At 36.5% G+C, this 20,777-nt stretch overlaps 1 protein-coding gene across 3 annotated transcripts in view; it reads left to right on the forward strand.

Moving 5' to 3' along the window:
• ADAM22 (ADAM metallopeptidase domain 22) overlaps positions 1 to 20,777 on the forward strand; it is a 255,911-nt gene that overhangs the window by 171,401 nt on the left and 63,733 nt on the right. For all 3 annotated transcript variants that reach the window (XM_003782646.3, XM_003782645.3, XM_003782647.3), the window contains exons 7-14: positions 603 to 672; positions 8,294 to 8,364; positions 11,165 to 11,239; positions 12,890 to 12,961; positions 13,469 to 13,635; positions 15,013 to 15,097; positions 16,369 to 16,459; positions 18,202 to 18,253. In XM_003782646.3, the coding sequence (XP_003782694.1) occupies positions 603 to 672; positions 8,294 to 8,364; positions 11,165 to 11,239; positions 12,890 to 12,961; positions 13,469 to 13,635; positions 15,013 to 15,097; positions 16,369 to 16,459; positions 18,202 to 18,253 (683 nt within the window). The remainder of the gene's footprint in view (positions 1 to 602; positions 673 to 8,293; positions 8,365 to 11,164; positions 11,240 to 12,889; positions 12,962 to 13,468; positions 13,636 to 15,012; positions 15,098 to 16,368; positions 16,460 to 18,201; positions 18,254 to 20,777) is intronic.

Raw genomic sequence — 20,777 nt, forward strand, 5'->3', positions numbered from 1 at the left:
CCTCCAGCATATGGGGCTGGTCCCCTACTTTTTTGAGCCACAGGCGCCATCTGATGAAATTATATTTAAATGCTTATTAATATTTCTTTGAAGAAAAATATGACTTTTTATCTCTTTCTTTTAAATACAACTTTGTATGATACTTGAATTTTGGAGCAGTGTCCACCTTGGGCATCTGCTTCTATCAGACATCCTGTTTCCCAGTATCAGGAAGATTGTTTGTACTATGATTTTTGCCCACCAAAGCTATCTGACTTTTAAAAGGGGGCAGGAAACTATGAAAAGGCACCCCTTGTGGTAAACATTAACCCATTTTCTAAGATGTCTTACTTCTCCTTGGGGGAATAGATCCATTCATTTATTTTCCATTACTGCAGGCTTTGGCTGCTCTGTCTGTGAAGGCATTTTACTTCTAATTGGATTTTGCTCTGGTGCTGGGAGAATACTGGAGTGAGTAGGAGGGGTTTCGCCCTGGCTCATCGCCTGTCTGAACCCAGGAGAATGCAAAGCTACAGTTCCTTTAAGGGTCTCCTGCTATGATTGCCTGAGGCTGGAGATTTCTGGTTGTACAAGCTTAATCCCTGTTGCTTATGTCATTTCAGGAGGATTTCCATTTTCATTCGGTTTACAAATCCAGACTGTTTGAATTTCCCTTGGATGATCTTCCATCTGGTATGATGTTCATATAGTGACTTCTCTTTAAAGGACAACTTCAGTAATTCATTTAGTGCTTTAGAACTAATCTGTGTATGGAATATTATTAGCCCACATCTGCTTGTGGCAATTTTAGAGGGATAGCCAGGTCACATCAAGAGGAAGAATAAAATGCAAACTGACATCATATTTATAGGGGGATGAGTTTGCAAAGATGTGGCTTAAGCACACTGAAGAAAGCTGTAATAGATTTTTTAAGACTAAAGTAAGATACTAAGAGAAGCAGTGTTAGAGTCTGTATAAATAAAATATGTAAAAATTTCACTCTTTTTTTTTTTTTCATTTTTTGTCTGGGACAGGGTTTGAATCCGCCACCCTCGGCATATGGGGCTGGTGCCCTACACCTTGAGCCACAGGCGCCACCCTAAAAATTCACTCTTGATGAAGTACTAGTTGTATAAAGATTGGGATGAACTCATTTTCCCATTTATTGTTTGCTTATCTCTTTTCAGCTTCATCATTTTAAGAGAGAACTATTCGGCTCGGCACCTGTGGCTCAAGCGGCTAAGGCGCCAGCCACATACACCTAAGGTGGCGGGTTCGAATCCCCAGCCCGGGCCCGCCAAACAACAATGATGGCTGCAACCAAAAAATGGCCAGGCGTTGTGGCGAGCGCCTGTAGTCCCAGCTACTTGGGAGGCTATGGCAGGAGACTCGCTTGAGCCCAGGAGTTGGAGGTTGCTGTGAGTGTGATGCCATGGCACTCTACCCAGGGGGATAGCTTGAGGCTCTGTCGCAAAAAAAAAAAAAAAAAAAAGAGAGAGAGAACTATTCTAGATTAACTATTATTATTAATATTGCTATTTGTGAAATTAGTCCTTTCTTCTCGTGTATATTTATGGGTCAGTTTATATGGCCACACTGATTTGAGAGCTGCATCCAAGTCTTCACATGACAGGAAGAGTAGTGCACTAATACTTGGGCTTCTTAGTGGGGCAGTGAAGACCCGGGGTGCATTTGCCTCTGGCTTTACTGGACTTACTCATTTTCTCTTTTTGAAGATAGGGTATGCTCTAAATATCTGTGTGGAGATGCTTCCTTCCCTGTTTAGTGAGCCTTGATTGTTCTAACTTTGAATCTCATTTTAATCTTTGCAGCAGCTCTGTAAGATTGATATTATTTCCATTTTGTAGATGGGGAAACAGAAACTCTGCTAGTTTATCTTTTCCAGTGTCCCACAGGCAGTAAGGGACAAAGTTGAGTTTTAGATTATAAAACTGTGAAGATACAGTCTGGGAGAGAGGCACAAAGGGCAATGGGACAATTTCCAGCCTGAGAGCAAATCCTGAACTACTGCTTAGAAAATCCCATAGAAGGCTCGGCGCCTGTGGCTTAATCGGCTAAGGTGCCAGCCACATACACCTAAGGTGGCGGGTTCGAATCCCCAGCCCAGGCCTGCCAAGCAACAATGATGGCTGCAACCAAAAAATGGCCAGCACTGTGGCTGGCGCCTGTGGTCCCAGCTACTTGGGAAGCTGAGGCAGGAGACTCTCTTGAGCCCAGGAGTTGGAGGTTGCTGTGAGCTGTGATGCCATGGCACTCTCCCCTGGGGAATAGCTTGAGGCTCCGTCTCAAAAAAAAAAAAAAAGAAAATCCCATAGAAGTTTACCTCATTTCTTCATCAGAAAATGCAATAAATGTTTTCTAATGTTCTTTCTTGTCTGAAATAAGTTTATCACATTGTTGTTCTCCCGCAGTTCCCCTAAAGAGAAATAATACCTCTCCCTTTCTCTCTTGCTGCCAAAGGGATAGAAGATTTTACAGAATTCACTATTTTGAAAAATCTGCAAATGGGCATATTGGTGCTTTTACTTTACACAGACCTTTTAGACGGTTCCTTCAGTGCCCTTATGAAAACTTTTACAATCCCTATTATGGGAAGAAAATAAATCATGACTAGCTGCCTAGGAATAAAGCCACAATTTAATAGGTATTACTGGAAGCAGTCAACATTAGTTAATATTTAAAGTAATAAAGATCCTTCTCTGGACTTGATTGGATCCTCTTCAGGACTTGCTATTGCATAACCTCATAATTTTTTTCAAGACTTTTCGGGATTCCTTTTCAGCAGAACCTTTAAAGATGACTTGGCAGTTTTGCTGCTTACAAATCATTGTAAAATCTACAAGGATTTTTAGACATTTTCATTGAAAATTTAGGTCTGTCTCAACTAGTTTCTAAAGAGAAATTGGCACTGCCACTTTGTTAAGGTGGTGCTTGTCACCCAATATTATTTATGATTTACCTGGATAAATTAGAAGAAAAAGTAAGAAATAGACAAATATCAAATAAGTAGACAAATAAAAGGTAATTTTTATGAAATTAGTCCTCAGAAGTAAGCTTATTGATCTTAGGATAAAAAAAGTTTGACTGGATTATGCAATATTCACATCATTATCTTGCAGGTTACGTATTTCCCAGAAATTCCTCAAACTAGTTTGACTGTAGAACCTTTTGTTTTATGTGGCACATTTCTCAGGACTAGTGATTTTTTTTTTTTTTTTTGAGACTGAGCCTCAAGCTATCCCCCAGGTGGAGTGCCATGGCATCATGCTCACAGCAACCTCCAACTCCTGGGCTCAAGTGAGTTTCCTGCCTCAGCCTCCCAAGTAGCTGGGACTACAGGCACCCGCCACAGCACCCAGCCATTTTTTGGTAGCCATCATTGTTGTTTGGCGGGCCCGGGCTGGGGATTCGAACCCGCCACCTTAGGTGTATGTAGCTGGCGCCTTAGCCGCTTGAGCCACAGGTGCCGAGCCAGGAGTAGTGATTCTAAGAACAGATTTTGGGAAAATCTTATTTCCCATGAATCCCTTAGCACCCAGTTTTTAAAAAAATTGTATGTAATGAAACATATAACTCTTGTGTACTACGAAATGAATTTTGACATGTGTACACTTCTCTTGAGATATAGAGCATTTCCATTACCATAGTGACTTCCTGTGTACCTTCCCAGTTATTGTCTCCCACCTCTGCAACCCGTTATCTGACTTGTTTTTTCCTATAGAGTTTTATCTGTTGGGGAATTTTATGAAGATGGCATCGTGTAGTATGTCTAGCTTCTTTTGCTTAGCAAATTCCTGTGAGATTTATGTTTTCCACAGTAGCAGTTACTGAGTATACATGTATTCTGTTGTATGAGTACTCCGTGGTTTTTTATCCATTCTGTTGATGGACATTTGGGTTGTTTCCAACTTTCGGCTGTTATGAATGAAGCAACCATGAACATTCTCACACAAGTCTTGAGGGGGCACCTATTTTCGTTTTCCTGGTAAATACATGGGAATGACATTGCTATGCCGTAGGGTAGGTATATGTTTAACTGTAAAAAAGTGTTCACAGACTTGGCCATGCATCAGAATCAGCTGGAGGGCTGCCAACCACAGATTGCTGGCCCCAGCCCAAGAGTTTTTAATTCAGTACATCATGGGTTAGTTTTGAGAATTTGCATTTCCACCAAGTCCCAGGGGGTGATGTTGATGCTGCTGGTGCAGGACTCACATTTTGAGACCCATTGTGTTATGAGGAATTGCTGAACTTTTTCCCAAAATGGTTATATTTGATGCTGTCCTAGGCACTGTACGGGAGTTTTAATTGTGCCACATTTTGACTAACATCAGCTGTTAATTTCAGCTCTCCTGCTGTGTGTTGTGCTGTCTCACATTGGTTTAAATTTGCATCTTTCATATGGCTAATGATGTGTAATATATGCTGTTGGCACTTAATCAGAATGTTTGTTTTTTGTTATTGAGGTGTAGGTAGTAGTACATACACATTCTGGGTATAAGGCCTTATCAGATATGCCTTGTGAATATTTTCCTGGTCTTTGGCTCATTTACTTACCTGATGGTGTCTTGTAATGTGCAGGCATTGTCATTTTGGTGAAGTCTGCGATCAGTTTTGATGATTATTGCTTTATGTGTCCTAAGAAATAATTGCTTGCCCCAAGTTGCAAGAATATTCTCCAATGTTTTCTTCTAAAAGCTTTATGGTTTTGTTTTTTATGTTTGGATCTGTGTTCCCCTTCAGATTACTTTTTGTACATGGTATAAAGGTAGGGGTCGCGTTTTCTTTTATCTTACTATTTTGTGTGAGGATGTCTAATTTAACGTCATTTATTAAAAAGTATTTCATTTCCTTTTATCACTGAGTTGTTTGAAATCTTTGTCAAACAGTATTAACATGGGTCTCTTCCCTGACTCTAATTAGCTGCCATTCTCATGCTTTTTTGCTTATAAGATGTTTTGAAATCAGACAACATAAATTCTCCATCTTTTTTCAAATTTGTTTCAGCTATTCTAGGTCCTTTGCATTTCCATCCACATTTTGTAACAAACCTCTACAATTCTTCTGGGATTTTGATTAGAATTGCATTGAATGTATAGATTAATTAGGGGGAAAGAGACATCTGTACTGAGTTTTCCAGTTGATGAACATAGCATATCTCCTCATTTATTTAGGACTTTTTAAATTTCTCTCAGTGTTTGGTCATTTTTAGTGTAGAGGTTGTATTAGTTATCTATTGCTGTGTAACAAATTACTCCATAACATTTATGACATCACAGTTTCTGAGAGTTAGGAACCTGGGTTTGGTTTAGCTGGGTACCTCTAGCTCAAGGTATCTGGGACTTTAATCTCATCTGAAGGTTCAAGTGGGAAAGATTTGCTTCTAAGCTTGCTTGTACAGTTGTTGGAAGGCCCCAGTACCTCACCACATGGGCCTATCCATAGGGCTGCCTGCCTCCTACACCCCCAGAATAAGGCAGATGGCTTGTTCTAGGAGAGAGAGAGCAAGGGAAGAGGGTGTTATGTCTTTTGATGGGGTGATTAATCCTTTTATCATTATAAAATAGTGCTCTTTTCCCCTAATTATATTTATTGCTCCAAAATTACATTGTTTTATATTACTATTTCCTTCATAGTTTTCTTTTCTCTTTTTTTTTTTTATAGACAGTGTCTCACTTTGTTGCCATCGGTAGAGTGTCCTGGCGTCACAGCTCACAGCAACCTCAAACTCCTGGGCTTAAGCGATTCTTTTGCTTCAGCCTCCCAAGGAGCTGGGACTACAGGTGCCCACCACAATGCCTGGCTCTTTTTTGGTTGTAGTTGTCATTGTTGTTTGGCAGGCCTGGGCTGGGTTCAAACCCGCCAGCTCCCTTGTATGTGGCTGGCACCCTACCTGTTGAGCCATAGGCACTGAGCCTCCTTCATAGTTTTCTTATGATTAATGTTTGTAATGTATATTTTCTTCCATATTTTACACATAAGGTACTCTCTTGAAAACTACTTATAGTTAGATCTTGCCTTTTTTTTTTTTAAATGAGAGAGGATGCCTAAGATGGAAACCATAGTCTCTTTGTCAACCTAATCTCAAAAATGACATGTCATCATTTGTGCTCTATAATGTTTATTGGAAATGAGTCATAAGGTCCAGCCCTCTCTCAGGGAGATGGGATTATACAACTGCATTGTATTAGTTGTTTGTTATTGAGTAACAAATGACCACAAAGTAGCATCTTAAGACAATACTCATTTATTATATCACAGTTTCTGTGGCTCAGGAGTCCAGGTATGGCTTAGATGGGTTGGTTCTCTGCCTCAGATTCTCACTTTGGCAGCAATTGAGGTGTTAGCTAGGGCTCAGCTGTGGCAAGATCTACAGTAGTTGTTGGCAGAATTCAGTGCTTTTCATTCCCTGGACTGATTTTCTTTTTCTGGCTGTTGGTTGCCCTCTATCTTTTGCCACATAGGTCTATCCATATGATAGGGTAGCTCATAACATAGATACTTCTGTCAGAAAAGCCAATAAGGAAGAGGGTCTCTAGCAAGATGGGTTATAATTTTATATAATGTTGTCTTGGAAGTGTTGTTCCATCACCTTAGCTATATTCTGTTGGTTAAAGAAACAGGTTTCCTCCACACTCAGGCAGGGGGCATTACACAAGGGCACCAGTCCCAGGAGGTGAAGTAATTGGAGGCATCACTGAGCCTGCACAGTAGTCTGACTCCCACTGACTCCTGTCCTTCCCACATACAAAATACATTCATTCCCTCCCAAGGTTGTAAGAGTTTCATCTCCTTATAACATTTGCTCATAACCCAGAATCTCATTATGTAAATCAGGTCTGGGTGTAGAAGTGGGTCTTTGGGTGTAGTTCCTCTCCATCCTTTGATATGTAAAACTAAAAACCAAGTTATCTGCTCCACTTCCCCTCACTATTCACTAATGGACCAATAAGAGGATAAAAGCAACAGATACTCCCTTTCAAAAAGAGGGAACTTGGAGGAACAAAGAACACACTGACAATAGCAATTCTGAAATTTTGCTAGACAAATGCAAACTCTTCCTTGATTTGTTTTAAGGTCTGGAAATAATTATCCATGACTCTTGGCGCCACCCTCTCTGCCCTTGGTTCTGCCTACCCTTCCTAGTCCATGAAAGGAGCACATGTTTGCAGCTGAGTAGTGTTAACAGCCTGTTATTCTAGTTTTCTAAGATTTAAAAAATCAAAAATAGGCCTTGAATTTGATCAAATGTATTTTATGCATCTATTGAGATTGTCCTATAATGATCTTCTTGAATCTATTAAACCGGCAACTTGCATAAATATGAATTATTTGTATTAGTTTGTATTCTTTGATGAAGCCCACTTGCTTATGGTATATTTTTATATATTGCCAAATCTTTCATAATTTTTTGAAATTGCACAGGTTGGTAATCTAGAGTGATTTTTTTCCTATTAAGATAATAAAACATTCATGTGAAAAGCAAATACATTTTCTCACATTCTGGGACAGTGGTGTAATTCCAGAGCACTTTTCAATTTATATAAATTGTAAGAATACTGATAATGGTTCGTCTTTAGTGCTGTGTAGCATTACTCCCACAGGAAGCTACATGTCAGACTCCTTTATGCTGTTCAATCAACCAAAGTTTCAGGAAATTTGCACCACACGGAAATGTTTATAGTTTTTCTTTCAGTTTTTAGGAAGGTCTTCCATTATCTAATCTGAAATCCAAAGATGAATCTATATGCATAAGTGGTTGATGTGTTATTCTGACACACAAGTTAGGTGGAGTTTGGATTTTTACACCTGATTCTAAGAGCAGACAAAGCCTGAGATAAATTTGGTTATGGGACAACTAATTGGAAATAAGTTAATAACTTATTAACTTATAACTCAAAATTTTAGTGCCCTATAATCATTTCTAATCATGAACTTGTAAATGTGTGATTATTTATTCTACTTGCTTCTCACTGCCTCTATAATGTTAGTAATGAAAGTGAAGGTCAAGTTGGCCATTTAGGAGATTCTTGATAAAGAATGTTATGGAACTTAAAGCAGAAATATGAATTGAGATAAGCTAGATCAGAAATACAGTTTGAGACTTTATGAATTAATCATCATATGTTTATTAATATGATATAGTTACTTAGATTAATGTTCAGTTTAAACATTAGGTACAACATTAGATGGGATAAAATTCGTAAGAAGAAACAGTGAGTAAAAATTTGATTGCTCTGTATTAAAAAAATCTGGCACAAGTTAAATTAATTTAAATTAAATTTCCTTTTAGAATTCCAACAAGTAAACATCACTTCACCAAAATTCATTTTGAAGCCAAGACCAAAAAGGAGTAAGCGACAGGTATGTGTTCACAGGTATTTGTTGTGACATTTAAAACACTTGGTAACTGCTGGACACATGGATCTGCTTTAAGTCTCTGTGAGAGGACGAGTACTGTTTCAGGCTTTTGTCAGGGTATGGGAAGCAGAAAGGGCAGCAGGTTGGTTAGGAGCATTAGGAACGGGGCCTTATTATTTCATAGACTCAAAAGGATTGAAGATTATAGAATAACATGCCTCCCCATCCTATTGTGGATTATGAGGCCCCAGCTTGTGGCATCTCAGGTTCTTTCCACCACAGGCCTCTTTCCTTGCCCAGATATGCACTGCATCATCGAGTCTTGTAAGGGACATATCATTCCTTGTCTTTATCCCCTTGAAAACAGTGCCTCATGAATGACTATGTCATGTTTTTAGGCCACAACACACTACTGTCTCACTTGGTCTACTTTGGAGTCCATGACATAAAACTAAAACATAGTTTTATGATTATTCAACCAGATAGTGGACTGGGTAATACATAGTAATAAAAACAACTGTTTATACCATGCTTTAAATCAAATGAAGTAGCTTCCTTCTTTACAAGTATTATTGAGAATAATACTTTACTCTTATTTTTCTGTCACAGAAAAATGATAGCTCTGACCTATGACAGTGACTTACCCACAGTCATAGGGTTGGTAAATTCTTTAGACAAAGTAAGAGCTCTGGGCGTCAGGATTAAGATGTTATCACTCCTAGCATTGATTTGTTTGCATTGGGGTAGAGGCATAAAACCCAAAACACACAGGATGAAGGAAATAGATCTCTAGTAAGATTAAGCAGTTGAAGGAACCATGTGTCTTCTTTTTATTACTTTGAAATAAAATTTCAGACATATTTTTATTGTGAATAATTGCTAAATTGTATTGAATATTTACCCTAAACTGTATTAAAACATTTAGTCCTCCTAAAAATCTTATGAGGAAGGTATTATTACAGTGTTTGGGACTTTGAATTTTTTTGGACTTAGTAACATTTGCATTATACTTATAGATTAATTATCCCTAATGCCAGAATCCAAAATGTTACAATGAACATTCAACATCGTTGAGCATCATTTTGGCATGCAAAGAGTTTTAGATTGAGGGGAATTTTGGATTTGGGATTTTCTGATTGGGGTACTCAACCTATCTTATTTGCATTTTACTAATAAGGGTTACAAAGCTGATGAAGCTTGCAAAACTTGCCCATGGTCTCACAGAGCAACCCAGTGGCGGAGCTGGGATTCTGACCTTGGAAGTCTGGTTTCAGAGAAGTGCTTATAACCATGTATGCTTTATATATTGCCTCTCAGAAGCCCATGTGTTCCATAAGTCTCTGCCATGAACTTAATATGTGTTGTGAACATACACACATATAAAGACAGAGACATACATCTTGAAGCCCAGTTAGATAAAAATACAGTCAGGATTTAATTAGAAACATTTGTGTGAATTTTTAACGGAGAGAATAGGGTAATATTCTTTTGATGTGTTCTTTGAAATTCTTCATAAATATCTCGACATCCAGGCATTTGCTATGCAGATACATCCTTGCCTTTTTTTTCGAGACAGCTGTGGATACACGCACTGAGATGTTGTAAAAGTGTAAGGCTAATATGGCTGCTTTATGACATTACGACAATATTGAGACTTGTTGGAAAGTTTACTGTAGTAACTTAATATACTAGTACAGTGTCTCCCATAATGATCAAAGCAGATCCTATCATTTTAAAACACCACCCCTTTTTTTAAAAGACTCTTGTCATTGGATGCAATTTAGTGTTATTAATCAATTTCTTGTTTTTAAGATTTTTTTTGAAAAGTTTTAAAGTTTAGGAGCAGAATGAGACAAAATTCATGTGGACCTTTTTTTTTGTTTGTTTGTTTTAAATGCAGCACTCACAACTTGTATGTATTGATTTAGGTTTAATTGTATACCCTCCTCGCAAAAAGTGCCTTGGGCAAGTGAACCAAAGATTTGCTAAGAAAAATATGTATGGAAGCACAACATAAAGGCAACTATTAATTTTACAGACTTTGTTTAGATTGTGTTTTAGGCTTACTGCAGAGAACAAAGGCAATGGCCACTTAGTGGCTCTTGCCTATAATATTCATTCATTGGTCGTGATTTTGAAAGTGGAAAGTGTTTGTTGTTGAATAGAGATCTAGCTGTAACAGATAACCCAAGACTGCCTGGAAGTTCTCAAAGCTATCCAGTAAAAAGCCTCATGTTATTTGGGGGATCCCCTGAACCATACTGGAGGAAGGACATATCTCAAATCCAGGTTGGAGATTCAAGAATATAAGTGTCAACCTCCTCAACCCTCTCAGAGTACCTTAGGACCTTAAGTTAAGGCCCAAAGAATATTCTTTCTGTATTACTGTTTCCAAGGTACACTGTTAAATGAAAACAGTTTGATGCAGAAAAGAGTAAAATGAATGAAAGTACAAAATGAAGTATGTATTCATATTTAATCTTAATTTAATCTTACATGCATAAATTTTAATATTTCTGAAAGAAACTAGTAACGTGCTGAACCCATTGTGAGGGAAGAAGCAGGAACTGGGTAGATGGGGAGACAGGTGAAAGGAAGACTTTCATCCTACTTTTTATACTTCTTTAATTTTTTGAAACATTTACATTTCCTTACCTCAAAAGCTAAATTGATGGAATTCTTTTTTTAAAGGACAAGGAATAAAAAGGGGAATGTTTTTGTTGTTGATTTTGTCTGTATTTTTTAGTTTTTCACAGCCTGTTTAGAGGGCTTTTTAATCGCTGTTTCCTTTGCTCCCTTACAGCTTCGGCGATACCCTCGTAATGTAGAAGAAGAAACCAAATACATCGAGCTGATGATTGTGAATGACCATCTCATGGTAGGATTTGCTTTTGTTTTCTTAACTTTTTCATGACTAGAATAAAACTGGTAGGTGCAAACATATATTTAGAAGAAACAAGAAGCCTGTCAAGTTTTAACCTAGAGAGTATTTGTGTAACCAGACATATTTGTTAACATTTGTTAACTGTCTGTAACCAGACAGTATTTGTTAACCAGCAAGAACCTGCAAGTAGGAAACATTCTTAGGTGGCGGTAACGAGTAATGATTTTTGAGGCTCCAAAAATATTTCTGTAACTCATGATGGTAGTAACTCCTTGAATTTGCTTGATTCATATAGGTACTGCAAATCGAATCTTTGCTTACTAAAATGACAATGTTTAATTGAGAAAAGTGGACATTTTCATTTTATATTGACAAAGTCAGTGAGGCACCAATTACGTGACAAAGCAATTTTTCTTTTTCTTTCTTGCCATGCAGAAAACTATTTGGAAATATTTATATGGCTAAGGAGTGAAGATTCTTAGGATAATAATTTAGCAAAACTTTTTTCTTGCTGAGTCAAATTATTTCAATCCATAGTGCACGTATTAAATTCACAGGCATGTTGCAGTCAGTATGGTTACATTCATAGCACCGCAGTGAATTATGATGTTAATTATTCCATGTAACCACAGTTTGAAACTAAAAATGTTCAGTGGTACACATTGCTGAATTTTATTCAGTTTCATGTACAAGTGCATTTTAATTTACCTGGAATGATTTATTTAAGGGAAAATGTTTGTTTATACACAATCAAATAAATAATGTCAATCTCTATTGTTGCTAATAATAATAACAATACAGTCAGGATTAAGTGCTGCTTCCTTGGTTAGTCTGGGTCTAAATTTTATCTTTCTACCTGTTTGAATCCAGTGAGTGTTACTGTTCCTTAGGATTTTTACAAAATAAGTTGCAAAAGCATATATTTTGAATCCTTAGATAGTCACAAATTCAGATATCTGTGGACATCTGTAGACAGATAATATAAGTGAAGTGAGCTGGGTAGTTATGAGACAAGAGGGAGGGATGAGGCCTGTGGCAAAAGGGAAGGCACATGGTGTCTAAAGGGAGCAGCTGCCTCTCAGTACTTGCCAGTTATTACCATGTGGGGATGCCAGTTTTAAGTGAAGCCAGAAATGTTTATATTTCCTGATTTTTTAAATACCCAGAGGCCAAACAAAAGATATATGTGATCCACATCTAGCCTCTTTGTGACCTTTATCTTAGGTTAAGTCTTATAGAACTTGTAAATTTTTATAGTTTTAGCAGTATTCACATTTACTTTTTCTGGCTATACTCCTACTTAGATTTGTGTTTCCTGCAGTTCATAGACAGATTTCATATGTTTTAACATTTTAAATAATAATCCTGATAAACATATACCTATGAAATGAATGGAGTATTTTTTACTTCATCTCACTGATGAGTAAACGGAGGCCTCAAGCTTTAAAAAACCTTCCCTCAAGCTACGCAACAGATAGAGATTGATGTCTCAACTTTGATATTTTTTAATAAGAAAGCATGTATTTACAGAAAGCACATTTTTTACATTTTTAGGAACCTTTCAATTATGCCATGTTATCTTTATTGAGATGATTATTTCCTGATAACTTTGAAAGCCTTTCACTTGTTTTCTTTTGCTTTCAGTTTAAAAAACATCGGCTTTCCGTTGTATATACTAATACTTATGCAAAATCTGTGGTGAACATGGCAGATGTAGTAAGTATCAACCTGATTCAATATTGTCCTGGAGGAATTTGATCTCCTGATTGTTAATAGAATGGATAATATGGTCCTTAAACTTTTGCTGCTCCAAGTTTTACTGTAGCCAAGCTATCCTGTAAGTCCCTGGGGACCTTGTAATTAACTTTGTTGACTTTGATCTCTGGCTGGGAAGAGGAAGTAGTCAAGGTTATCTGTAGATTTGCCTGAAATTCCTTCCTATGAATTCTTTTCACAGGGTGCCAGAAAAGGGATGTTAGGGAGGCTTGATTAGGGTGCAAGTATTTGTCAAAAAGGATCATTTGTTTCTACTGTGTTCCTTGGGTCTTCTGAAACAATTTGTTCTGTTACTTAAGGGAAATTGGAACAATAATCATCTCTCTTAAAAACAGTAATGTTTCCTACCTCAGGAAATTCCCATGAAAGGAGCTTTAAATTCTTGTTCATAAATAATTTTATTTTACCACATGTACAGCTGATATGTTTATTTTTTTAATATATTAGATATATAAAGACCAACTTAAGACCAGGATAGTATTGGTTGCCATGGAAACCTGGGCGGCTGACAACAAGTTTGCCATATCTGAAAATCCACTGATCACCCTACGTGAATTTATGAAATACAGGAGGGATTTTATCAAAGAGAAAAGTGATGCAGTTCACCTTTTTTCGTACGTAACTTTTATAATAATTTATTACTTTCTTTGATTCCATGTTGAATGTTCTGTTACTTGTGACTGAAATGTATCCTTTCTGCTGTACAATTAGGATTTGATATGGCTGATACATTTGGAAGAGGTTTTAAAAAATAGATTGCTTGAGGTTGTCATGAAAATTTAAGAGATTTAATTTTGAGTTACTTTATTATTGTATGCCTGTTTTAATTTTTCAAGAGATTCAATCAAAGCATCTATTGAGTAAAAAGTACTACTAATAGTCATATAGCATATTCTTAACAGACAATTTATATTCTCTAAAGTTGCTTCTTTTAAATGTAATGTTCTCTCTCTTTTGGGTTCTAATATAAGAGCTTAGTATTTCTGGAATTTACTTTTAATTCTTTTCTTACTCTTCTGTGCTTTTATTTTTGGTAACATATAATGTATTGGAAATAGCAGTTTACATACAGTAGCATTAAAAAGAACTTCTCGTCTAGAGTTAGAGCTATTGAAGATATAAATGAAAAATAATTTTGGGTAACTTCTTATTTTCATATAACTTCAAATTTAGAGAAAAGTTATAAGACTACTACAAGGAAATTATATTTGTCATTTATCAAGATTCATCAATTATTCACAAATTCCCTAATTTGCTTTATGATTCCTTCCCCCTCTCCCTCCCTCTCTTCTATCCATTGATGTATCTTTCCATTTTTTTTCCCCTAAACCTTTTGAGGGTAAGTTGAAGACACTTACTAGGCATTTACTAATAAATACTTCAATGTGTATTCTCTAAGAATAACGGGATTCTCTGATTTAACCATAGTAAATTATCAAAACCAGAACATTTAAAATCAACACAATACTTTCATGTCCTTCACAGCCCATATTAAATTTCACCATCTGTCTTTCATAGCTGATTTTCTCTCCATCCAGGATCCAGTTGAGGATCATACATTGTATTTAATCATCGTGTTTCTTTAGTCTTCCTTAATCTAAAAGATTTCCTCAGATTTTGTCTATTTTGAGCTTAACACAATTGAAAAATGTAGGCCAGACTTCCCATCATTGTGGGAATGTCTGAGATTCAAGTTATGTATTTTTAGCAGAAATAGACACAAAGTGATTTTTGTATCTTTCTCACAGTATATCGTATCAGCAATTCTTTCTGATAGGTACCCGTCAATTTAAATTGAGTGGGAAAAATTATCTCAGAAGCCTTTTTCTTTGGTTGTATATGGAAACAATCTTCACATTCTCCCCTTACCTCATGAATATAGATTGTAGAAATGTTATGTACATTGTGAAAGTAAATGTGGTAAATTAATGAGAGGTGCTGTGATATTTGAACTGTGAGCAGTAAGCATCTTCCATTTCCTTTTCTAAAAGGGGAAGTCAATTTGAGAGTAGCCGGAGCGGGGCAGCTTATATTGGTGGGATATGCTCGTTGCTGAAAGGAGGAGGCGTGAATGAAGTAGGTGTGAACATCTGTACAATACAAAGTGGTATGATGGCTGAAAATGTTTTCCTAATATTTAAGTGCTCATTTTCTCAGTATTCCTCATACTCCAGATACTAAATTGTTATATTAACAATTAACATACTTACTGTAACTCACCAGAGGACAGATGGGGAAATAATGGAAGACAGTATGTGACAATTCTGTTCATGTTCTACTTAGGATAATTTCCAGACTAAGCTATTTACAGGTTATAGAGAAAGAATTTTTACCTTCCTTGAAAATAAGGCCCTGTTACCTTTGAATGATTATTGGATATTTTCTTCTTTCCAGTAATTGAAAAATTTGGGGAGAAAGAAGTAGAATGAGTTTTTCAAAGGATTCCTTTCACTTGTAAGGTGCTAAACCTGATGGGAAGTGATCTAAAAGAGAAATGCTTGAATCTTTGGAAGTTTACATATTAGAAAAGAACTTTGAGTTCTTATATTTATTGACCAAAGATTATCACTACTTCTTGTAACTCATTCCATTTGTTTTTGAAGCCATATTATGTTTCATTTGGAGGGAATTTTAAGAACAAAAGTCAACACATAAAGATAAATAAGTTCCAAATAATTTTTATTTCATAGTAACTAGAAGAACATATATTTTTATTTCAAATTAACTAGAAGAACATTTTAATCATGGGTAAGAATTAGGATTTTCGGCTTGGCGCCTATAGCTCAACCGGCTAAGGCGCCAGCCACGTACACCTAAGGTGGTGGGTTCGAATCCCCAGCCTGGACCTGCCAAACAACAATGACGGCTGCAACCAAAAAATAGCCAGGCGTTGTGGCGGGCTCCTGTGGTCCCAGCTACTTGGGAGGCAGAGGCAAGAGACTCGCTTGAGCCCAGGAGTTGGAGGTTGCTGTGAGCTGTAATGCCACGGCACTCTACCCAGGGGGACAGCTTGAGGCTCTGTCTCAAAAAAAAAAAAGAATTAAGATTTTCAGGAATGTCACTGGTGAAATTTGGACTCAGAATTAGACTTAAGTGACTAAACCTAAAAGTTGAAGATTGACTGGCTTCTAGTCTTCCCTACAAGGTATAATCAAACATGGATTTATTTCTTACTACTTCTTCACAATTTCACATTCAGCACTAGCTACAATATGTTTAGCCTCTGCTAAAGAGAATGTTTAGAAATTTCTTATTTTCAGTAAATTTTGTGACATTTTTCTCTGGCCCATGGTACATAAGAAACAATTTGTATTTACATATATTTTCTTTTTGTTTTTGTTTTTCAGTTTGGGAAAACTGATTTAATGGCAGTTACACTTGCCCAGTCATTAGCCCATAATATTGGTATTATCTCAGACAAAAGAAAGCTAGCAAGTGGTAAGTTTTAGCACTTGTATTTAGTTGTATTTGAAATAGACTATCTGTAAATATTTTGGAGGAGATTCTTTGATTCAGATCCTTATATTATAATAATATCCTTATACTGTAAGAATAGATAAAGAGCCAGGGCACAAAATGCTGTCTTTAAAAGTGCTTTACTACAATGGAATATTTGCATTATAGATGAAAATTTCTTCATATGTAATAGCCATGTAAGGCCAGATGTGCTTAGGCCTGTAATCCTAAGGAGGTCAAGGCAGGATCACTTGAAGCCAGGATTTTGATACCTGACTGAGCAACATAGCAATACACTGTCTTAAAAGAAGTTAGCCAGATGTGGTGGTGTATACCTCTAGCCCTAGCCACTTGGGAGGCTGAGGGTAGAGGATCCCTTGAGCCTAAAACTAAGGCTCCATTGAGCTATGATTGTGCCATTGCACTCCAGCCTGGATGACAGAGTGACACTAGAGACCTGTCTCTGAAATAAAAAACAAAACAAGATGCAGCTGGATATAGTAACTGATGCCTGTATGTAATCCTAGTGCTTTGGAAGGCTAAGGCAAGAGGATGGCTTGAGTGCTAGAGTTTGAGGTTCCAGTGAGCTACAAAGATACCACTGAGCTCTAGCCTGGGCAAAGGAGACCCTGTTTCAAAAAAAGAAAAACAAATCAAAAACAACAACAATAACAATAAAAGCCATATAATAATATATTCATACTTGAATTTAACCTCACAAGTGGCAAAATAAGCTTAGTCTGATGATTTTAGATGGTCTCCTGGAGAATCCTAGGCATATAGGTTTCAGTTATACTGTTTTATTGTGGTTTATTTAAAACATTCCTAAGTATGGCCAAAGAAGCAGAACTTCCCTATTAGGATGATACCTGATAAAAAGCTAGTAAAATACAGACCTAATAAAATATGCTAAGTTTAGTACCTGTGAAGAATATCTTTTCCCAAGTAGGTAAAGTTACTTCACTATGAATGGTCAAATACTACGTATTTAGAGTAAAAATTTGATTATAACCATATTTATTTTATTATTTTAATAATATTATAAGTATGATTTTTGAAATACTATTACTATTTATAGAATGCCCATTATATGCCAGATGATTGACTGCCAGTATTATCTACATATAGATATACATTTAATCCTCAAAATGCATTAAGTGCATTTAATCCTATAAGATACTCATTTTTAGTCTTATTTTACAGGTGAAGTGACTAGATCTTACAAGGATATTCCTTATACTCAGTGGCAAGCCCAGGTTTTAAACCCAGATATTTCTGATTCCGAAGGTCCTTCTGTTTAGCCAATCTACTATACTGCCTTCTGCTGGAAGCTTTGGTGCAGAAGCTTTAAAAAATATATAAAAAAATTAATAATTCCCATAAACATCTATGTAACTAGATTCTTAATAATTGTAGCATAAAGTTCTTCACTATTTATTGGTATTTGATTGTCTTTCACTTAAGACATTTTAAGTGGTTTAAATATGGTTAAAATATCAGAAGATTTTTTTTAGTAAAATTTATATAATCTTGATAGGGTTAAAGTATATTTTTGTTACTATGCATTGCATAAAAAGTTCAAGTGTAAGGAGAATTAGAAAGTAGGTATTAGGTTTTAAAGGGTATTTAAGGAACAAAGTAAAGACAGTGTTTTAAAAATAGAAACTGTTTTAATGCCTCTGTGTTCACTTTATAACAAGGCATGTGTATTCATGTTTTCTTAGGTGAGTGTAAATGTGAGGACACGTGGTCTGGATGCATAATGGGAGACACCGGGTGAGCCACTTGTATTTGAAAATAACTTTGTCTTTCTTTCCCTGCTGTGCTGTTGTCTGAGGAATATGACACTCAACAACTTAGCTCATGGAACCTCACCACAGGCATTTATGAGAAAATCAGAAATCAGTATTCTTAATGGTCCTGTGTATAAAATATTGTCATGAAACAGTCTCTGATTTATAAACACAGTTGATGTTAATTAATTTAGTAGACCTCAGAGATTTCTTTAGCCTTACATCTAGGCTGGAAATATTAAAAATGAGGAACAACTTTGGTTTTGATGACTTACCTTTCTTTTATATCCTTCAGTTCTAATTAAATTGGTTATAGTGTGCTGGTAAGTTGACGCTCAAGAACAAAAATAAGAGAACAGCCTGGATTTATAGCTTTCCCAGGTTTCTGTGGTATAAATACTCCCACAGTGACTGATTTTAAGCTTTGGTTCCTGGGGCTTCACAATGTGCTATCACTGTAAACACATTGGGAAGAGAAGTATACAGTCTGCTCTGCAGAGAACAGTTTTCATTGCATACCATCCTACTCTTCACATACCATGAGACATCAATTCTTATCTTTTATTCTGTCTAAATGCATTTTAAAATCAATCCTTTTATTCCTAGCTTCCCCCTACTGGCCTACTTTAACCTTAGTGTTATTATGATTAATATTACAGTAATACTCCATACTCAGGTAACTTGTAGTCTCTCTCTTTCCCCTTTGGAGCTCCACATCCATCATCATTACAAAGGTATAAAGAATAAAATAGTGAACACTTGTATTTCCTGCTGTCTAGCTTAGAGAAATTAAGATACTCCCTACCTGGGTAAATCTTCCTCATGCTTTCCCCTATTGATCCTTAGCCCCAGCCAAGGTAACTGCCATCTTTAATTTGGTTCAAATCACAGGTTTTTCTTTATATGTTTACTTTTTGTGTGTTGGAGTAAAACACAGCATTGCTTTGCAAGGTTCCAATTTATATGAAAGGCATCTTACTGCATGTGATTTGTATTTTGTGATCAATGTGGTGTCTATGAGATTTATGTATCCTGTTAATATGTAGCTCTTGTTCTTTAAATGCCATGTGCCTGTTCAGAACTTTGGTGAGTTTTCAATGTCAAAAGAATAAGGTTCAAATTCCTTACATCCTTTAATAAGGCTGATTTGATTTCAAAATTTCGATCAGTATCTCTTTATCCACATTTGCAATCTCGTTTTCCCCTGCTATTCTTGATTGGTTTGCTTACCATAATTGTGCATGAGTTTCCACCTTTGGAAACCTTTTTTGGTTTGCTAACCATAGATTTCTATTTTATTTTTTTTTCTATCTACCTACATAGATTTTTTTTTTCTATCTACCTACATAGATTTTTTTTTTCTATCTACCTACATAGATTTCTATTTTATTATTTTTATTTTTATTTTTATTTTTTTGAGACAGAGCCTCAAGCTGTTGCCCTGGGTAGAGGGTCATGGCATCACAGCTCACAGCAACCTCCAACTCCTGGGCTCAAGCGAGTCTCCTGCCTCCATCTCCCAAGTAGCTGGGATTGCAGGTGCCCACCACAACACCTGGCTAGTTTTTGGTTGCAGCTGTCATTATTGTTTGGCGGGCCCGGGCTGGATTCAAACCTGCCAGCTCAGGTGTACATGGCCGGTGCCTTGGCTGCTTGAGCCACAGGCACTGAGCCCTACATAGATTTCTAGCTGCTGCTGCTGCTGCTTTTTTTTTGAGACAGAGTCATAAGCTGTCACCCTGGGTAAAGTGCTGTGGCATCACAGCTCACAGCAACCTCAAACTCTTGACCTTAAGAGATTCTCTTGCCTTAGCCTCCTGAGTAGCTGGGACTATAGACATCTGCCACAACGCCTGGCTATTTTTTGGTTGTAGTTGTCATTATTGTTTAGCAGGTCCGGGCTGGGTTCGAACCCGTTAGCCTTGGTGTATGTGGCCAGCACTCTACTCACTGAGCTATGGGCACTGAGCCTCCAGCTTCTTCTTAAAAATTTGCTCATTATAATTGAACATAACTTTCTGATTTCTTTTGATTTCCTCAATATATTTTCTTCATCAGGAGTGCTTTTCTCCTTTTTCTCTAACTACATTTCTAACTATCCAAGGTTTTCTGTAATTTTTGATCCCTGCATTATAATTTTATATAGGTGCTTATAGTTTCTCTCACTGTAATTTGAGGGATTATTATTATATTAATTTGTACTTCAGACTTGGTATTACAATCCTTTCTATACAATTTTCAATAAATATTTATTGATTACAATTGAATTTTGAATTTGCAGGATATGATACAATAAGGAAAATAATGATGGAGGGAATGTATATGCAAATGTGTATTTAAAATATTTTTCAAAATATCCTTGGACTTGTACATAGCTACCGTATGATTTAATAAAAAAAAATTCCTTGGACTTTCTGTTTAATAATAAGAGAAAATGGTAAATGTTCTTGTTCTATAGTTGTAATTTTTCAGTAATTACTAAATGTCTTTTAAAAACTACTTAATAT

The sequence above is a fragment of the Otolemur garnettii genome, unplaced genomic scaffold (genome assembly GCF_000181295.1).
Source record: "Otolemur garnettii isolate 467f Iridium unplaced genomic scaffold, OtoGar3 scaffold00005, whole genome shotgun sequence".
Lineage (NCBI taxonomy): Eukaryota > Metazoa > Chordata > Mammalia > Primates > Galagidae > Otolemur > Otolemur garnettii.